Source organism: Parus major, chromosome Z, assembly GCF_001522545.3.
Source record: "Parus major isolate Abel chromosome Z, Parus_major1.1, whole genome shotgun sequence".
Lineage (NCBI taxonomy): Eukaryota > Metazoa > Chordata > Aves > Passeriformes > Paridae > Parus > Parus major.
The window spans coordinates 57,573,235-57,593,053 of NC_031799.1; the positions used below are offsets into that span (position 1 = coordinate 57,573,235).

At 41.1% G+C, this 19,819-nt stretch overlaps 1 protein-coding gene across 1 annotated transcript in view; it reads left to right on the plus strand.

Annotated features, from left to right (window-relative positions):
- The window catches only part of PLPPR1 (phospholipid phosphatase related 1), a 41,210-nt gene extending 22,372 nt beyond the window's left edge, over nucleotides 1-18,838 (plus strand). Inside the window, exons 3-6 of the mRNA XM_015615575.1 lie at nucleotides 8,054-8,304; nucleotides 15,013-15,189; nucleotides 17,107-17,238; nucleotides 18,500-18,838. Of these exons, the coding sequence (XP_015471061.1) occupies nucleotides 8,054-8,304; nucleotides 15,013-15,189; nucleotides 17,107-17,238; nucleotides 18,500-18,532 (593 nt within the window). The 3' untranslated portion in view covers nucleotides 18,533-18,838. The remainder of the gene's footprint in view (nucleotides 1-8,053; nucleotides 8,305-15,012; nucleotides 15,190-17,106; nucleotides 17,239-18,499) is intronic.
- The last annotated feature ends 981 nt before the right edge of the window (nucleotides 18,839-19,819 follow it).

A 19,819-nucleotide genomic window follows, 5' to 3' on the forward strand; every position in this document is an offset into this window, starting at 1 on the left:
GTGCACTTTGATATAGCTTAGGACACGGCACCACCTTTTTGCTGTGAATTCTTCTCAATATTGTACTATATTGTGGAAGGTTTCTTTATTAATTGGAGGACTGACCCTAAAGTGTACACAGTATGATGCTGAAGAGAAGCCCAGTAGCTCTAACTCCTGGGGTTCCTGGGTTGCCTTAGAAAAATGTAGCAGCCGCTCTTCGACAAGGTTTTTTAACTCTGCTTCTATTTGAGTGCTGTGTAATTTATTACCTGGTTCAGGAGTCAGTGTACTAAAGCTATGTGTAAATTCATCATGCTGCAATGGGATTCCTACCAGGCAGGTAGACATAGGATTTTTCACTGCTGCAGTAGATAGACATATGTTTTCTTGCTGGAGTGTTTGTGCCAGGGTCACCCAGATGTTCTGGAGTGGCTGTGGGATGATCCAGGCCACTGTCAGGTTGCTCGGTGCGAGCAGGATGACAGCAGGGTTAAGGCTCATCATGGATTTGAGTGAGAGGTAGGTTATTTCTTAAAAAAAAAAGGAAACAGACATTTTTTAAAACATGTTTACAGCCAAAGTATGCAGGTCAGAGGCTAGAAAGGTTCCTTCTCGCTCTCTCCGGCAGCATCTTCTCTTGGAAGCAACAGCCACTTGCTTCTCTTTTCTTCTTGCTGGGGCTGGATTCTTTGGAACAAAGGGTTTTACCCATTTCTGAGGAATCCATCGGGGGCCTGTAGGGGTGGAGACACACGTGTAGCCACGCCCCCAGGTGACAAGTTCATAGGGACCCTTGGTTTGCCAAGGTTCAGGGTCCCTGATTAAAACCGGTGGACGCTGTGACAATTTAAACTGATCACCACTGTTAAAGTGCCGAGTCACTGGAGGATTCATGTTTTCAAATGAGCAGTTTAGGAAATTAATGGTAAACAGAGCTTTACAGAGTTTCTGTTGTGGAGACATCCACACTGCCTCACTACTTTGCCTGCCTAGGACTTGTTTGAGCATCTGGTGTGTACGCTCGATTACAGCCTGACCTGTGGGGGAGTGGGGGATGCCAGTTTTATGTTCCACTCCCCACTGCTGGAAAAATTCCAGGAACTCCTTGGATTTATATGCTAGGCCATTATCTGTTTTCATTTCCTTAGGGATTCCCAGTACAGAAAAGGCCTGTACTAAGTGTTGTTTGGCATGTACAGAATTTTCTCCTGCATGAGCAGAGTACATACTTAAGGCAACCAAAACTGGGAATGCGAGTGATATCTGTCTGCCGCACCTCACAGCTTCCAAGGCCTCGGGGATTAACCCCAATGCCCAATGATGGCACTGCCTGGAGCTGACAATTGGGACAAGTAGCCACGATGGCTTTAGCCTGATCCCGTGTCAGCTGGAACTGACGAATCAGTCCTGGCAGATTTTGATGGTATCCCTGGTGACTCAGCTTGGCCTGTTGGAACACATCTGGGAGACGTACGTTTTTGGCTGGGGCAGCAAGGGAATCAGCCTTCCAGTTTCCCTCAGCGATTTCACCTGGCAACAGTGTATGCGACCTTATATGCATCACATAGAAAGGTTGTTCTCAATTTGAAACCAAATAAATCAGTTTTGAACGCAATCTAAAGAGATGTTCGTTCTCAATGTCCTTGAGAACTGCCTGCTCCGCTCTGGACACCACTCCTGCTACGTAGGCTGAGTCAGTAATCAAATTAATCGGTTCTGAAAACTTCTCAAAGGCTCTCACGGCCATAGCCAGTTCAGCTATCTGGGGTGACCCCTCTACAAACTCAACATCAGCTCTGACCTTGTCCTTCTGTCTGCCTTGCATCTGAAGTTCACTGTGAAAGAGTGCATGTTCTGTTATTAACTCCTTGCCTTTCCATAGGGCTCAAGCTGTATTTGGGGGTGTGGCCCCAAACCTAAACTGCTACAGCAGCTTGAACTACTGTAGATGTTACCACTGAAGAACCTCCACAGTGAGGAACAAGTCACTGTGCTGGGGACAAATTAACCCTTACTGTTCTCATTGATGCCAGGCTCTGAGCTGGTAGCTGCCTCCATGAAAACTGCTGGTTGTGAAAGCAGTGAGGAAGGAAGATACCCTGTACATCTGTCAGGAGGAGTCTTGAACCTCCAGATTGTTTTTGCATTGGGAACTGAATTTCTTCTGGAATGGCCCTGTGTCTCCCTTCTTACATCTGGGGAGAACAGTATCCAGGCAGGACACCCACAGGTGAAGCAGGCAGACTCAGGAGGTAGTAGAAAGCATGGAGGAGTGAGCTTTGTGGGGTCTTGAGTGGAAGATCAAAGCCAGTCTTAGGATGGGGTTATATGAGTGCTGAGAAGTTTGATGTTGAGCCTGTTCCTGATGCCATGGCAACAGGACAATAAATTCCCCTGAAATCCTCAGCTCTCCTGTTGAAAAATGGATTAATGATACAGGTCTCTTTTAACACATCATTTAAGATGTAGTGATGAAGGGTCATTTAGAAGAGTCTGAGTCACAGGACTGTAAATGTATGGCTTCATGGATGGCTTCATGCACAGGATTCCTACAGAAAAACCTTCAGAGAAGGGCTGAGGATCAGCATTCCCATAGAGCCCTGAGTCCTAGAGGGACACTCTCCAATGAAACTCTAATCTTCCTTAAAAAACAGAGGGGTGGGAAAGGGGTTAGACAAGTATGAGTGTGTATGTGAAATATGAACTTTTTCTGACAAAGTTAAGTTGTGACAAATTCAGATAATTAACTGGAACAGAGAGGAGTGCCTAAATAAATATCCTTGGTACAAAACATGATGATACATTACTGAAGAGCCCAGCTTCTGATCTCTCATGAACCCTTCAGTATATTGTTTCTTTTGTTACTTTACTTAAGGGTTTCATGATTTTTCCTTAATAAAGCCTTTTACTTCCTGATTCTCATTTCCATTCACTGGCTTCTCACTTGTCTCTTCCCAATGTCTCTTCAGATGGTTTTCTACAAGTCCCAAGGGGGATTTTGTTGATTTTTGGTTGTGGTGGTGATTTGGTCTTTTTTTTTTAATCAGTGGCATTTTAAATGCCTCAAATAACAAGAGTTTCCAGAGTCAACAAGCAGTTGCAGTGACTGATGTTATATAGATTCAGGGTGGAAGAAGAGAGCTTGACTATGAATTGCAGGGAGGACAAAGGGTTGTACTGAGGCTACAGTGAGTGAGAAGAGCTGGATTTTCTTCAGGGCAGATGCCTCTGTTAGAAAAAGCAGTAGAACTGGAGGTGGCAACACTGATGAACAGCCACACAAGGAGATTGATAGGAGATAGAACATGAAAACAGTATGTGGGTGAGAGCCCAGAAGTCAGGGGTTCATTAAAGACTTTTTGACTGTCATTTAGAGGGATGTATAAGTGGAAGAATTAAAAACAAAGCATTCCAAATTGAAGCTGCTAAATACTTAGACTTTTCTGCCAAAGCAAGTGTTAGTTCAGGTGAGATGAACCTGGAAAGTCAAGCTTCACTTTATCCATCCTCAGCATTTTTCAACAGGACTGTCTTTGTTTTTTTGGTTTTTTTTTTGGCTTGAACATGTAATTTGTCTGTTATAAATGAAATAGAGCCAAATTTATTAATAATAAATTTATTAAAAATTTGTGAAAATTTGTCAAAAAGAAGGAACAACCACAATCACAGTTAAGGCTAAAGTGTCGAGCCCGGGGTCGACGCTGGGTGAACTTTGAATCAGTCTCTACCGCCCTGACTCCCCCAAGTTCACCATCGGTCTTCTGTAGGAGTGGGGTTTTATATAGTTTCTATAACCTGAGGTTGCACAGTTCTTCCTCTCCGAGTCTGTTGCATATTCATTTTTATTATAAGTTTGTTAACTGGATTTCTGAGAAGGGAGGAAAGGGTTTGAGTGGCTTTAGAGAAACTGAGTTTTTGAGATGCATGATCCGGAGGAGATACTTTCTGTTTGTTTTGTGAACGCAGTTCCAAGGGAGAAAGGGAGTTACGGGAACTGAGTATTGAGATGCATGATCCGGGAGAAGCAGATCAGTCTTATATCAGGTGCGAATCTCTGTTTCATTAGTACTCCGAGCCCGTGTGGGCCTTGATTTCTCTGGTGCCACTTTGTTCTTTTGCAAATTGTCCTTTTCCTCTGGCTCCCAGCTGTCGCTGCTGCAACCCTTGCTTGCTTGATATATGTAACCAATTTTTATTTACTTATATACTCATAAAAAAACCCCAAATTTTATATTTATATATCACAGTCCAAGGTCTTTCTCACTGGAGGGAAAGATATGTTAAAATCAGATCTCTGCTTTCTTGGACTCTGGAGCAGCTAAGAGAGTAGCAGAGAGTACAGCCTGCCCTCTTATATCTGGACCAAGCTAGCATCTCTCCCAGTTACATTCTTATTCTTCTGTTTTCCAGCCTTCAGGCTGCTTCTGAAACACAAACACAGCTGAGAGTTGTCAGGACAGTGAGAAAATGGTGCCATGGTCTAGTTGTGGTGTTAGGGCATGGGTTGGACTCGATCTTGGAGGTCTCTTCCAGCTTAGTCATTCTGTTGAATTCTGTTGTTGAACAAGTCAGGAGGCCTTTCCAGATAGAAGGAGTTTCTGTTCCTTCATTATGGCCTCTTTCTGCAGCCTGCCTATGTTACATGAGTGGCTGAGGGGAAAGATTGGCTTTATGTATGTCTTGGTTTGAAAATATAGGTGTCTGCTAAGGAAGGCAGAAACCCCCCTGGTAATGGAAAAATGTAAACCACCACCCCCCCTTCCAAATTATTATAATCCTGAAATAAAGTGGCTCTCAGGCAAAGATATGGGAATGGGAATAACATTTCTTTACTAGGAAAATTAAAATAGAAATGCAGTAGTACAAAAAAGAAAACCAACAGAAAACCAACCCACTGACAGAGTCAGAATACAACCTGTTAGTCAGGCTGTTGATAGCAGTCCAATTAAATGGTGGGTACAGTCCTCTTGGAGTGACAGATGTGGTTCTGTTGAAGCAATGATCCCATAGGAGGGTGTAGTTCCACTCAGGTCTGGTGATGTAGATGGGTCCAGTCTTTCTCCTCTGGGAATTCAGTGGAGAAAGGCTGCTGTAGTGTTCCAAGTCTCCATAGATACACATGTTAAGATGCTTGGCTCCTCTCCCTGGGTGGAGCATCTCAGAATGGGATGATGTAATTTTATCAGTCATGTAATGAGACTCAATGGTCATTAACAGCAGACATACCCCTTGAGGGAGGGTGGGTTGTGGAAGAGATAAAGAACACCGCCCCACCTGGTTTTAACAGCTGGCCCATTAACAGAAGATATCCCCCAGTTATGAGGGATGGGTCATGAAAGAGGTAAAGAAAACTACCCCACCTGGTTTCAAAGATAGTAATAGAATACATACTGTTGGTTACATCTTTCATTGAAACCCAAGACAATGTAATTGCAATTAACCTTCATCCTTTCTGCTAGTGATCAGCTGTAGGTCTGCTTCCCATGTGGCTTAGACTGTTTCCATCTTTTCTCAGCGCATGCTAAGTTCTTCACTACAGTTTATCCCCAGGTTTTCTGGCCCAGAGTGAGCACACTGAAATAAAGCACTTCCTGCTGAGCAGGATGACACCACCTCCCTTTACACCTCAGTGTTGAAGTCTGGAAGAGGCATCTCTTTTCCCATTCTTTCTCTCTGACATTAGGTCATGGACATGAGCTGTATGACCCTGAAGAGCTGGGGCTAGTTACCTTTCAGAGCAATTTGTCCCGCCTCTAAAAAGCTGGCAATCTCTTCACTTCATTTTTGTACTCTGGTCAGTTAGTTTAGTTGCTGTAGGTCATTGAACAAATCCTTTGAACAGATGGATTCCTGAGGTACAAAAACTATCAGGGGACTGTCCAGCACTGCCCAGGCACACTGGCATTACACCCTTCAAATCAATTACAGCCAACCTTTGCTCCAAGTCTCCAGAGACATGAGGCATAATCAGCCTGCAGGGGTCACATTCCTGCCAGCCAGACTCAGTGCTGTGATTTTCACAGAGAACAGCTTGGCAGAGGTATGAAAGAGGAACTGCAGCAGCCAAAATGCACCACAGACAGAATGTGATAAAGGTTTTTTGCTTGCTCTACTCTTCTCCAGATTACTGCAGGCATCAACAGCTGCGTTTGGGCCAGCACTTTCTGTGCTATGAAATAGTAAGAGAATGCAGGTGTTAAAAATTCTTTTCTTAATGGAGAGAAATACCTTTGTATATATGCACTTCCTGGGGATCGAAATAGTTTTGTGTAGCCCTTGAGCTTTTTCTGAAATGTCTTGGTTCTTGGCTTGTACTTACATGATAAGGAGCATAAGTCAGACTGCCTGACACTTAAATTTTCTCTAATTATTGTAAAGGCTGGGTAATAATACTCGCTGCACTCACTGTAATTTGCATAGTACATCAGAAATTTGCTATTTAAAGCAAGCTGTGTAAAAAAAAATTAAAATTTTGACAAAGTGCTGTATATAAAACAAGATTCATCTCTGTCATAACTTCAGTTTCACCAGGCTAAAAAATACCCTTCTGCCTTTTTCCTGAACTTGCTTGTGCACTGACTAATGTAGGCGAGAAGTTCCTGATGGCTGTGGAAAACCATGGATTTGAAATATTACCAGAGGGATAAAGAAAATAAAAGAGAAGTCTCTGTGCTCTCTCCTTTTAAACACACTAAACATGGGGAGAAAACTGTCACACTATTGAAAAGACAGGGGCCAGTCCTACAGCCTAAAACCAGAGGAAGACAGCCTCCTTCTTTGGCCACCACTGTTTTTTAAAATCCATTATCACGTACCAGTTCATCAATAATAAATAAAAATAAATGTACATGAAGAACAGTAATATATTCAGCCTCCAGAATCATCTTACTGTGTGATGATGCTCCTTGCTGACCTTGGGGAAGGATGGTGAGGAGAACAGCTCTGCAGTCCTGCAGCCCCTCCAGGCTGTTGCCCACGGGCAGGGGTTTTCCCATCAGTAGCCCAGCGAGGGATCTGCACCACTGTGACACAAACCATGTCTCTGACCGACTGGTACAGGCAAGCCCCACTCAACATTTGTACAACAAATCAAATCTAGTTATAGTTTTATTTTGTGTTAATGTTGGTATATGCTGCATTATTTGGAATCACTCATATTTTTGTGTCTCATAATAGAGCAGCCTTTTAATCTTCTTTTTAACTCAGTATAGATAAGCAGTGAAGATGTTATAATCATGGTCGTGCCAGCTCTTAAGATTTTATCACAGCTTTCCTAAGATGATTTCCCTGGAGCTCCAGTTCCATATTTAAATACATAACAATCTCAGATAATTTATAATTTAATGATTTTTGCTTACAGAGCTACAGAAGGGAGAAAGCAAAACCGCATGACCCTCAATATCTTCCTAAATCAGAAATCAGTATTTATTTGTTCTGCGTTTCTGTGATACTTTAATCAACCTTAGTGATGAGAAGGGGAAGAGGAGAGTTGATTTAATCTTTCAACACTTGGGTTTGGTAATTTTGCAAACCTGCTGTTCTGTACCTTTGTCATGTAAGCATTACATCCATCTGAAAAATCCTCACATGTTCATAGAAGCTGTAGCAGGTATTAATAACACTCAAGGGGAGTCAGTGAAGGATGTGGCAACTGCATTATTTATTTAGAGATGCTTCACAACCCTGGAGAAGTTTTTGCATTCTAGTGAATACTTCATCTTACAAGATTGTGTGGTTATGTGCTCTTGGTCAAATGAGCTGAATTGCAAGTGTCTTCCAGAGCAAAGCATTGGATTACTTCCAAAAGTGCATGCCAAATACTGCTAGGTCAGGATTGTAAATTTTCAACATCAAGGTGGTGAATAGTCAAAATTCAAAAGGTACTTAATTCTAGGTAGTTAGGTTAGAAAAGAGAAGTATTGTGTCTCAGCACTACACTGCTCTTTCAGGTTCAGAGATCTCATTTGTTTGTTAAAATTTGTTAAAAGTACTCATTATGTTTCTTCCTCTCAGGTATAGTGATATTTTCTAAACCTGTTTGAATAATCACTATTTTTTCCTTTCCTCACAGGAGTGTTTGCATTTGGACTTTTTTCCACTGACATCTTTGTAAATGCTGGCCAGGTTGTGACTGGGAACTTGGCTCCTTACTTCCTGACTGTGTGCAAACCCAACTACACTGGAAACGACTGTCGGGCCCACCACCAGTTCATAAACAATGGCAACATCTGCACTGGAGATGTGGAGGTGATTGAAAAGGCCAGGAGATCCTTTCCATCCAAACATGCTGCTTTGAGCATCTACTCAGCTTTATATGCCACGGTGGGTGCCAGAGTTGACTGCTGACTTGCATGAGAGGTTTTTGCATGCACATCTAGATGGGGCATTTTTCTTACAAGAGATTTTTGGAGAAAAAGAGGGACATTTTGGGGGCAGCTTTTTTCCTTATCAGGATGGGAAGATCCCCTTCTCTCTCCATTTTACCAGTCCTGGTATAAGCAAATGAAATGCTCATTGCTCTTGAGGCACTACATGTAGAGGCATGAGGTCCTAAACTTGTCTTTGCTGCTGATTTTCTCATTCAATCTTCTCCCCGCCCCTGTCTTATGAGGATTAAAATGAACTGATTGATAAACAGCTTCTAGATTGCTGCATTTGTTCATATGGTATGTGTTGTTGAGTATTTAAAATTTAAATTGTGCCCTTTCAATAGGGGTCTGAACTTAGGCTGAATTTCGCTTCCCTTGTTTAGGACCTGAACTTACATTGCAAAGAGGGTTCTAATAAAAGTCAGTGTGAGAATTCTGTTGTTACCACAGAGAAATATACCCTATCTGACACACTGACAAGGTGACACTTATGGATGCTAAATCTGAACCAGAGTGCCTGTGGTTATTGCAGGCCACGTGGCTCGGTCCTGCCTGAGAGCTAGCCTGAGAAATTCATGGGAGGATTTGAAAACAATCCCCAAAGACAGAAAACAGCCCTTGCAGGTGTTGTTTGTCTGTCCCTTGTTTTCTTTGCAGGAGAAAGTCAGGAGGTGGTGTACCCCACTGACCAATGATGGTGATGTAGCAGTTTACTAACCAATAAGAGTTTCCTTTCTGTACTTTCCACTAATCAGTGTATAAAACAAGCCTGAAGTAATAAACCAAAGGAACTCTCCTGTTCTGACTCCTTGAGAGTCTGTGTCATCTCTACCCAGCAGGTCCTAATAGAGCGACAGACACTACCATGCAGTCAGGAAGGAAATTATGAAGTCTGATGAAACAGATCAACTGCTCCTTTGTATTTCCTGGCTAAAGTTTCTGAGATTCTTGAAAATTGATCCAAGAATCTTACTAATAAAGCAGAAAGCCTTGGTGGTTTTGCCAGAAAGATCCAAGGACTTAACCTGGTTCTGATCTCAAAATGCATTAACTTAGGTCTTTTCTCTCCTGATAGCTTGCCTCAGAGTAGTGTCAGTCTGTCTGTTGGTCATCAGTGTTATAAATGAAATAGAGCCAAATCTATCAATAATAAATTTATTGAAAAATTTTCAAAATTGAATTATGGAAACAACCACAGTCACAGTTAAGATCAAAGCATTGAGCCCGGGATCGGCACTGGGTGAACTTTGAATCAGTCTCTACTGCCCTGATTCTCACAAATTCACTGCCTGTCCTTTGGAGGAGTGAGTTTTTATACAGTTTCTACAGCCTGAGCCTGTACAGTTCTTTCTTCCAGGGTTTGTTGCATATTCATATTTACTGTAGGTTTGTTAACTAGATTTCCCAGGAGGGAGGAAAGGTTAGAGTGGTTTTACAGGAACTGAGTTTTGACATGCATGATCTGGAGATATTTTCTGTTTACTTTGTTAACTAAGTTTCACAGGAGGGGGGAGAGTTACAGGAACTGAGTATTGAAATGCATGGTCTGGAGAATCAGATCAGTTCAGAATCAGGCATAAATCACTGAGTCGTTAGTACACCGATCTTGCTTGGGTGGGCTTTGTTCTCCTTGGTGCAGTTCTGTTCTTTTGCGAATTACCCTTCTCCAGTTCCTGGCTGTTGTGTTGCAACTCCTTGCTATGCATGTGTGTTTGATACTTGTAACCAGTTTTTATTTCTTCTCACTGCTTATATACATATACAATAAAACACGAATTATACAACCATACATTACAATCAGTACGCAAGAAAAGCCTCAAAGTTATTAAAGACAGGGTATTTACTGAGTATTTTGCCCTGTGTTCTTGTTAGCACATGAATGAAACACCACATTATTATTTCTAAAAATGAAGAGTTCACCCACTGTTGTTTCAATATCCATCTGTTTGCATTGAACGTTGTGTGAATTATGATGAAGAAATAAACTGTAACTCCTTTGATCACAATTGTTGGAAACTGTTTGGAAATCCTGTAACATTTCATGCACATTACTTCTGTACAATGTGCGACCATGTGTGAAATACAGCTCACAATATACTCAATATGGTTGTAACAGCTGTTTGCACCATGATAAACCCTTAGGTGGTCAGGCTTAGTCCTGGTTCTCTCCTCAGCTAAATATATACTTTCATGGACCTTCCCTGCCCAGCCTCCCTTGTTTCCTAGGAAGGCAATTTTTTTACAACAGGCTGATTTCTACAGCTGAAGGGTAATACTCTTTTTCCTTCCTGAGCCTAAGGCCCAAATAGTTCAGTATTTCTGAGCTCTGTTTTTCCAGGAGTGTCTGCTATGGGCCTGCACTTCCCACATAGGAAGATGTCAGATGAAGCCAGGACATGGAACTCTTTCTGAGCCACCAGGTCCTGAGTTTGCCCTTAAAGCATTTCAGCCCACAGTCCAATATCAGCCCAGTTCTCTGCCTGAAGTCACCTTCTAGAACTAAAGATGTCACTTGCTTTGTCTGTCAGCTGGGAATAACACAAGCATTAGACAAGAAGTGTATTGTTCATATCCAGCTTTGCTTAATAACTGTTCTGTGCACAATTTTTTGACAAGTCTCTTGCTGGTTCTAATACACATGATAATGTGGCCTACTGAAATAAAGCACAAGTTATTTGTTTAGTAATACCTGTGTTTTGCATAAAGCTGAAGAATTGAGATGTGGAGCAAGAAAAATAGAACCTGTACAACATAAGGAGGCCAGAGAATGGAATCAGCACAGACATGGTTCTTGTTTTTGTCAGGAAAATGAATCCACAAACACCAGAGGTTTGTGTCCAAAAAGGAGACAGAGGAATCCTTTTACTTTATTCGAATAAAGGGAGAAGCCATGGGGCATTCCCCTGGGGTCTCTCAAATTTTTGGAGTGCGTAGCTTCCTTTTTATCCTAATTTCCCAGCCATATGTCTCTTTCTCTCTTTCCCCATAGGCTGAGGTACTTGAAGTACTTCATACTTCCCAGAATGCCTGATACCTGAGATACCTGAATTTTCCAAATGCATATCCAACCCCATATGCATATTTACAATCAGTAAAAACATTTACTGTCTTGTTTCAATATAATTCATAGGCTCTCACAAGCACACACAGCTCTGCTGTCTGAGCTGACCAGGTGTGTGGTAACTTCCCACCTTCTTTTAATTGCTTTCCATTCAGGACAGAGCATCCTGTGAATTGTTTTCCTTCTATCACCCTTGAAGACCCATCAATAAACACGTTTTCTCCCTCAGGCCATGGAATGTCTTGTAGATCTTCTGTTGCCCTGGTCTGCAGATCTATTACCTGAATGCAGTCATGGAATTGGTCTTGGCTCCCCTCTTCAGGGCATTTCAAACAGAAGGCTGGTTAAAACCCTCCCTGCTTTTAAATTCTAAATCCTCCTGTTCCATTAAACAAACTCATACTGTAATAACCAGTGTTATTATATTATATGACTAAGTGGGTGCTGGTCACCCACTTAGAGGCTCTCTCAGTTAACAAAACTTTAATCTGATGTGAAACTTTAACAATCAGTACCCTCTCCTTTGTCAGCTTTCAAGCTTCAGCCATCATCAGAGCAGTGGCTTCACAGTTCTGCAGACAATGGGGCCAGCCTCTGGCTATCAGGTTTATCAGTTTAAAAAGGTAGGCAACAGTTCCCTCATGCTCTTGCACTAAAATGCCTTTAGCAGGACTTTGTTTAATATCCACATACTGCAACAACTCAACTCTTGAGGATGGAATCAACTCTCCTAATATTTTCTGCAGTTTGCCCAAACAAAACAGCTGACTCTGTATAAACATGATTTAGTTCATCAGCAAGCACTGTCACCTCCCTAAGCTAATCACATCACATTTTTTTTATTTTTAGTAACCAATTGCTCCTTATCCCAATTTTTTGCATCAAGTCTATCTTAGGCATAGGGAGGTGACTAACAAGTTAACCTTTAAAAGGAAACCTTAATATTTATAACATTTTATAACCTTGAACATTTATAACTTTTATTAAGGAAAGATAATAAAATACTTTCTTTTAAAGTTTTCTTATAGCCTCCACAGAGGAAGTGCATGACAAATATTTAGGCTTCCATAGGACACCATCTCCACAAGGCTGCAGGTGCAGAATTTGCCTTAAGATTAGAGCTTGCCAATTCTAGCTCTCCACAACAAGCCACAGACTGGTGTGGGGGGGTTCCCCCACAAGGTAGGAGTTGCAGAATTAGCTTCATAACCGAAACTTGCCAATTCTGGCTTTTTACACAAAAAGCAGAGGGGTGTAGTCCTCTCAAAACTGGAACCTTTCAGCTCTGCAAAAGCCTCATGAAGACAAATGAATTAAAATCCCCAAATCCATTTACTACAGTTTCTACAATTCTTTCAGAGAAAAATGTGCTCAAACTTCTGACCCTGCAGAAGAAAACACAATTTTATATATATATATATATAATATATTTATATATATATATATATATAAATGTATATGTCTATTTTAAGCTTGTAGACAAAAAAAAGCCTTGTGTATGATTTTGTCTCTGATAAAGATGGGAGAGGAATTACACTGGATAAAAGCTGCTGTCACACACTGCATATTGCTAAATACATTGCTTGAGCGTACTGATAAGATCACAGCAAAAAAGCTGAACAGACAAATTATATAGATAAATAATGTGCAGTTTATTTTTTAATATGACATGTTCTAGACATGTTTTTATATTCACATCTTTCCTCCTCTCTGGTTTTGACATTTAGAGTTTTGTAAATAAATTTACTCTAGGGACAGCATTGTGGGAAATTTTCAAAAACACTTGCTGTGTGTAGTAAACCAAATGTTAAGTGGCTTTGACTGAGGTTTTGGTCTCTTGCACAGAGCTCTGAAACCATGCTTTAATTGTGGGTAAACACTGTGAGAATCCTAAAAAAATATCTTGGCTTTTGGGCCTGGACAATAAAAATCAAGCTGCAGTGATAAGGAAGTCTGATCAGAATGGAGAAGCTCTCCCAGTTATTTCTGAACATAGCGTCTAACTTAGGAATGAACTGGAGTCCGCCTTCTGAGAAAACAGTTTGTTTAAACTCCTCATGAAGGTTTAACAGATTTCCCTTAGCAATCTGTTCTCATCATTGATTACTGTCCTTGCTAAAATGTTCTTTTTACTACAAGTTTACATTTTCTTGCCAAGACATATGAAACTCCAATAATAGATACTTCCCATCTGTGACAAAGTGAACCATCACATGTGAGTAACCCAAAGGTCTAACTTCATCTCATACCTGTAAGTAAACAAGCATGTGTAGGTTTTACCCTGCAGCTGGGGTTCACAGCTGTCGCAGCAGGACTGCAGCCTTACTTTGAAGAGGTGATGGGTTTTCCTTTGGACACTGCAATCGGTAGTAGTGCTTTGGTGGGGAACAAAAAAGCAATCCAGCTCCCTATTGCTCGATTGAATTGAGTAGAAGGAGTACATAGGGTGAAAGGGTGGGTGGTAATTATTCCTGCAGTGGCAATGATTGTATTTTTTTCCTATTTTTTCCAAAGAACCTTCATGTGAATTTTGGTGACAGGTGCAGGTTAATCTGCCAGCCAACACTGGGGCAAGGTTGCCACCTAGTGCTCACCACTAGCTGTTGTTAGGCATCTGCTGCAGTCAGGTTCAGGTGTGAAAAACAAAGCAAGTAAGAACATCCCAAATTATTAAAGCTTTGGACATCATGCAGGCTTACATATTTGTTGGCTGAAAAGAATTTTAATGAATTTCTTTGTCATCAGGCTGAGTTTGCTTCATCTTTGTTATTTTGTGGTTCTAGTACTAGTGACAGGCTGCTAACTGTGACCCACACATTTTCACTCTGTTAGAATGTATTAAAAAATTTCCAAACAAATCCACATGCCAGAAATATGTGGTGTTTGTTAAAAAATATTTGGAGAACAGTGGATATGCATATCCAACCCCATATGCATATTTACAATCAGTAAATTGTAAATATGCATATTTACAATTTACTGATTTGTAACTTCATGATCTGGAGCTACATTCTCAAAAATCAACTTTGTTTTGAAAGAAACTTCTCTCATACTGTGTATTTCCTTTCATCTTGTAGGGGAAAAGGCTGGAATGGTTTCTCTCAGTGTTCTCTGAGAGTTCCTTAAACTCAACACCATCTAGGCAACTGGAGCAGTTAGTTCATAGAAATTCTAAGCACTTCATCTTCTGCACATTACAGAGAGATTCTAAGCACTTCATCTTCTGCAGGAGTATAAGCATGAATTCCTGAGTCCCTTTGCAAACATTTAGTTGTGTGTATTCAGATTGTACTTGCACAAAATCAGTAAAGCTAAGCCATTGCATTACTGCTCAGAAAAGGTCTGTAAATGCGAGAGGATATTTCACATCATTTAACAATATTGGATTTGTACTCCTAAAAGTTCTCTGAATTACCTGAAATCTCTTCCTCTATTTCCCTATGTCTTTTTTTTTTTTTTTTTAATGAATCATGGCATTTGTCACATCCTTGCTGATTTAGGATTTGTCTGGGTGGGAAAGATGCATTTCTGGTGGTTTGGTTTGTCCTTTCATACAGATGTACAACACAAGCACAATTTTTGGTTTGCCCTTTCTTACAGATGTACATCACAAGCACAATTAAAACAAAGAGTAGCAGGCTAGCCAAGCCTGTGCTGTGTCTGGGAACCCTGTGTGCTGCCTTCCTCACAGGGCTAAATCGAGTGTCTGAGTATCGAAACCACTGTTCGGATGTGATTGCAGGCTTCATCCTGGGGAGTGCTGTAGCCTTGTTTCTGGTAAGTCCATCAGTCCTTCTGGGTACTTTATAAAAATACCACAGCTTTAAAAAAACAAACAAACAAACAAACAAAAAAACTAAGCTAAAAATTTTAATCACTTAGAGCCAGATTTAATCTGCAAGATTTAATTCTAGCGCCATCTAATTAAAAGTATTATCAAAGAAAATCCTAATATGAAATCAGGTTCATAACTAATTGATAAGTCTAATTTGGTAGCATTTTTACATTTTATATCTTTCAATTGTTTGAATTGCTCTACATGTTCTTACTTGATCTGTTCTGGAAAATGCTGCAAAAGGTGGTGTAGATTACAGTATCAAAAGGAGGGTGTGCTTGAGACTCCTCTGTGTTGCAAAACCCCTCTGTGTGCCACATACAGGTGAAAATGTGAGGTACAGGGAGTTTTCTGGGGCTCTGATTTGTGATCCTGGTTCTGCATTTTGTTTCAGACCATAAAGAAAGTGCAGTAGAAGGGAAGGTCAGGATAAATTCCCTTGGAGATAAAACTACCTCCCTTTGCCCCCTCACAGGATAGCCAAACAAACTAAAATATATCAAAGACCTTCCCACAGAATCTAGGAAGAACATCTCTCCAGACTCTGAGTGTAACTGGCTCTCCTGTAGGCTCCGTGCTTTAAATGTCTTGTTTGGTGGGAGGCCTCTTGCTGAGGATTTGATCACACAGCAAGCAGTCCAGGTCATTCTCACTATTACCAAGAGATATGCCTGGTTCCATTTAATCAAAATATGATTCAAAACTGTCTACTGCACAGCAACAGACACTTTATCCCTGTAATCAGGAGGCATTAGGTTTAAAAGATCCCTTAAATCTTGATTGTCCTGTCATTGATTTTTTTTCTATTCCGCACTTAAAAAAGCAACAACAACAAACCTTCAAGCATTATTTATTCTTGTCTTAATTTCAGATAAAAAGATGTCTACAGCCTTTGACCTGAATCTCTTTGGCTATTATAATGTGAATAATTTTTCTGGTTCCCACTGGGAAGAGCAGCTTTAATCTCACCCATGCAATTTAAGAGACAGTTGCCCCATCTATCAGGTTAGGACAGTGTCTGTGCTCCCAGTACCTGTTTGTGGCAGTGACAGCCTGTCCCCAGCTGTATTTTGACCTTGCAGACCTTTCTGGCACACTAAAAGTGTCACAACCTAAATTTCAGAGTGGAGGTAGGGGTCTCCCCTGAGGGGTACTGTCAGATTCCTGGCACAGATCCTGCTGGCACAGGACCCACCTAGCAGCCTGCTTCTTGCTCGGGTCTCTGAAAGTGAAGGGGAACAGCCAGCAAGGAGCTGGCTGCAGAAATCACTCCACCAGCAAACGTGTCAGCTCCTGTGTACATTTTTCTTTCCATGTCCTCAAGCTACCCACTGCCATGCATGGTTACTCTTCCTGGCATCACCATCACCATGTGGGTGCTGTGAGTCTGGTCATGCATAAGGGAGGGATTTGTGGGATAAACACCACAGCAGTGTTGCTGGAAGCTTGCAGGTATGGTGCTAAGTGGTGCCATCCAGATGGGAGGGAGATTCAGCCATCCACAGAGATGTGTTCACTGTTTGGAAGTGACAAAGTCAGACTCTTAAGGGAGTATTTGGCTAGTAAAGGGTATCATTCAGGTAGTCCGTGGTTCTGGGATGATAAGGCACACATGGGGGTCCCTGCTGTCTCCAGTGTGAAATGTAAAAAGGCTGAGAATGGTTCATCACCAAGGCAGTCCACCATTCCCAGCCATGTCAGTAAACACACTGCTGCCTAAGGATGAGACAGATGATGCCTTGAAGCCAAACCCAGGTTAATTTCTTTCAGTTGTGCCCCACATGGTAATTCCTCCTCCAGGTTTTCCTGGGGATGCAACACACTGAACTCGCTCCGGTTTTTTTTTCTGCATTACACAGGGGATATGTGTTGTCCATAACTTTAAGGGCAATAATGCAGCTCCTTCGAAACCGAAGCCTGAAGACCCACGAGGAATGCCACTAATGGCTTTTCCCAGGGTGGAAAGTCCTCTGGAGACACTGAGTGCACAGGTACTGTAAATCTCTTACCCAGACCATCACCAAGCATATTTTCTGTTGCATCAGGGTAAAAAGTAGTTTTGTACCTGACTACACATGCCTCATTTTAAACCCATTGAAAAGAGTGAATCAGCATCATGGCAGAGTTTGTTTTAAGTCATTTATCCCTGAAACTACCAAATACTGTAGATCTGCTCCTATACATGTCCACAGCTAAAGCAGGATTTCACATGCCTCACAAACTTTTGCTTAGAAGAATAGAAAACTGAGAGAAAAGTAAAAATAATTCTGCCTAATTACATTCCAGAAAACTTTAGGATATATGAAGGATTTACTCTTCCCTGAGGATAAACTAGTCTGTCCTCCAAAATAATACAGAGGTTATGATATTTATCCTTATTATTGTCCAGTATCTTCTATAATAAGAAAAAAATCATATACTTTTTTCTATCTCTAAGTCATCAGAAGAGAAATTATTAGCATTCTTTCTAGCCTGCAAAAATAGCTGGTGGGAACAACAATATTGATAGTGTTTTTGTTTAAACTACTAACTTTAAATGGCTTGTGTTAGCATAAATGCATCATACTCAGTCCTTTCAAAACAGACAAGTAAATGTAACCCAAGAAATTCTGGGAACAAGGAGAAACTAGTTTATGAGTTGTCTGAAATACACTGTAATTTATTTGGTCTTTAAATTGTACTTCCTTTACTAGATGGCCTGTCACTTATGATGTGTGGCAGGATCAGTAGCGACTTTAGTTAAACTCTTTGTGAAACAAACTGAAAAGAGGAATTTAAAAAGAAAATGTTTCTAGTGTCTGAAAGTACTTTGCTTGATTGAAGAGTCAGTTTTGATTAGGCAAAGATTTACTGGAAGACTTTCCACTAAATCTGCAGAACTGTGTACATTAGATGCTCTCTCAATATGTTTACAGTCCAGAAACTAAGTGCTACCTACTTATATATCCACATTTTTTTGTGTAGACAGGATGGCTGAGTAGGTGAAAATATTCATGGGCTTTGAGAAAAATGTTGTCCATTCAGCTGTTTATAGCTACTGGACTGTGAAGTGCAGGTAGACACTGGACTTTAACGGTTGATGTCCACCAGAAATCAACAAGCTAATTTTCTTAAATTATAATCTTTGACTATACATCAACAATGCAAGTTTTTTGAGCGAGGGTTTTTCCCATTGCTTTTGCACACTAGTAAGGTATGTCAGTGCCAGACTGTTGTATACAAACATTCATGTGTTTGCCTTTTCCTCTGCAGAATCACTCTGCCTCTATGACTGAAGTAACCTGAGATGGGAGATCGGCAGCCGAAGCTATTTTTTACTACCCTCCAGTAAATTCTCCAAGACACACAGTTACTAAATGTCTAACTGTGATAACCAGTATTATGTTATGTCTAGTTAGAGGCTAATGTTTTGTACTTTTTTTGTATGAGGAAGTGATGTAGCTTGCCCTGATTTTTTGTCAGCTTTAATATTATTATGCCAGACTTCAAAAACAAAATGGAAAAAGAACAAAAAAAACCCTTATCTTGTTTAAAGTGTGCACTGAGGAACTACATCTATGGAATTGTTGATGTTGTTATGTGGTATTTGTACACAATTCTTTTTCTTCTCAGTTTTGAAATTATTTATCTTGGAGGAAAAAAAAATCACTTTTACCTTTTCTTACCATAAGAAGTGCTAGGTCAGATTCTCATCTGAGTAAACTCAGCATGGATCTGAAGTATTTGCATATATTTAATTCATATTAAAATAACAGCGATCAGGAATCTAACCTGAATGATACTATCAACAAGGAACAAAACTCCATCCTTGATCCAGTGAGTTACTTAAGCGTTCCCTAGGAGTTAATGGACTTCAGTTACCACCCAGTTTCCAGACTAGAGGCATGTCCTTAAGCACCTCACTGAATCAAAGCCTGATTGTTCTGGTGTGGATGATTGTGCCAGTTATTGAAGAATAACTAAAGCAACATCCTTGGTCTGCAGTATGGACTGACCATCAAAATTTATAGTAGTAGCTGATAGCATGTGAGCTGACTATATAATCTCCCTAGATTCTCATTCCTCTCTGAACCCCAGCTAAAGCTCCCAGTGAAACCTGGCTTCAGGAACTGACTATGGGGATATACAGCCACCACTGTGGGGCTGAGGCTGCGCTTTAAGTGTTTCATCACTTCATCATAGATTTGTGAGGTAACTAGTGACACTGGTGCAAAGGAAAAGTGACGCCGCTCCTTCACCAGGGCAGCATTCCTTGACATTCAGATTGGCATAGCCAAGAAGCCAGTTTTGCTGCCCAAAATGTATTTTTTTTTTTCCTGAGGGGCTTTGACCACAGGCAGGGAAGGAAGGCAGGGAAGACAAAAGGAAGGAAGGAAGGCAGGCAAGGAAGAGGGGGAGGGCGGGAAGGAAGGCGGGAGGGAAGGCAGGAAGGCAGGCAGGAAGGAAGGAAGGAAGGAAAGAAGGAAGGGCGGGAGGAAGGAAGGGCGGAAGGAAGGGCGGAAGGAAGGAAGGAAGGAAGGAAGGAAGGAAGGAAGGAAGGAAGGAAGGAAGGAAGGAAGGAAGGAAGGAAGG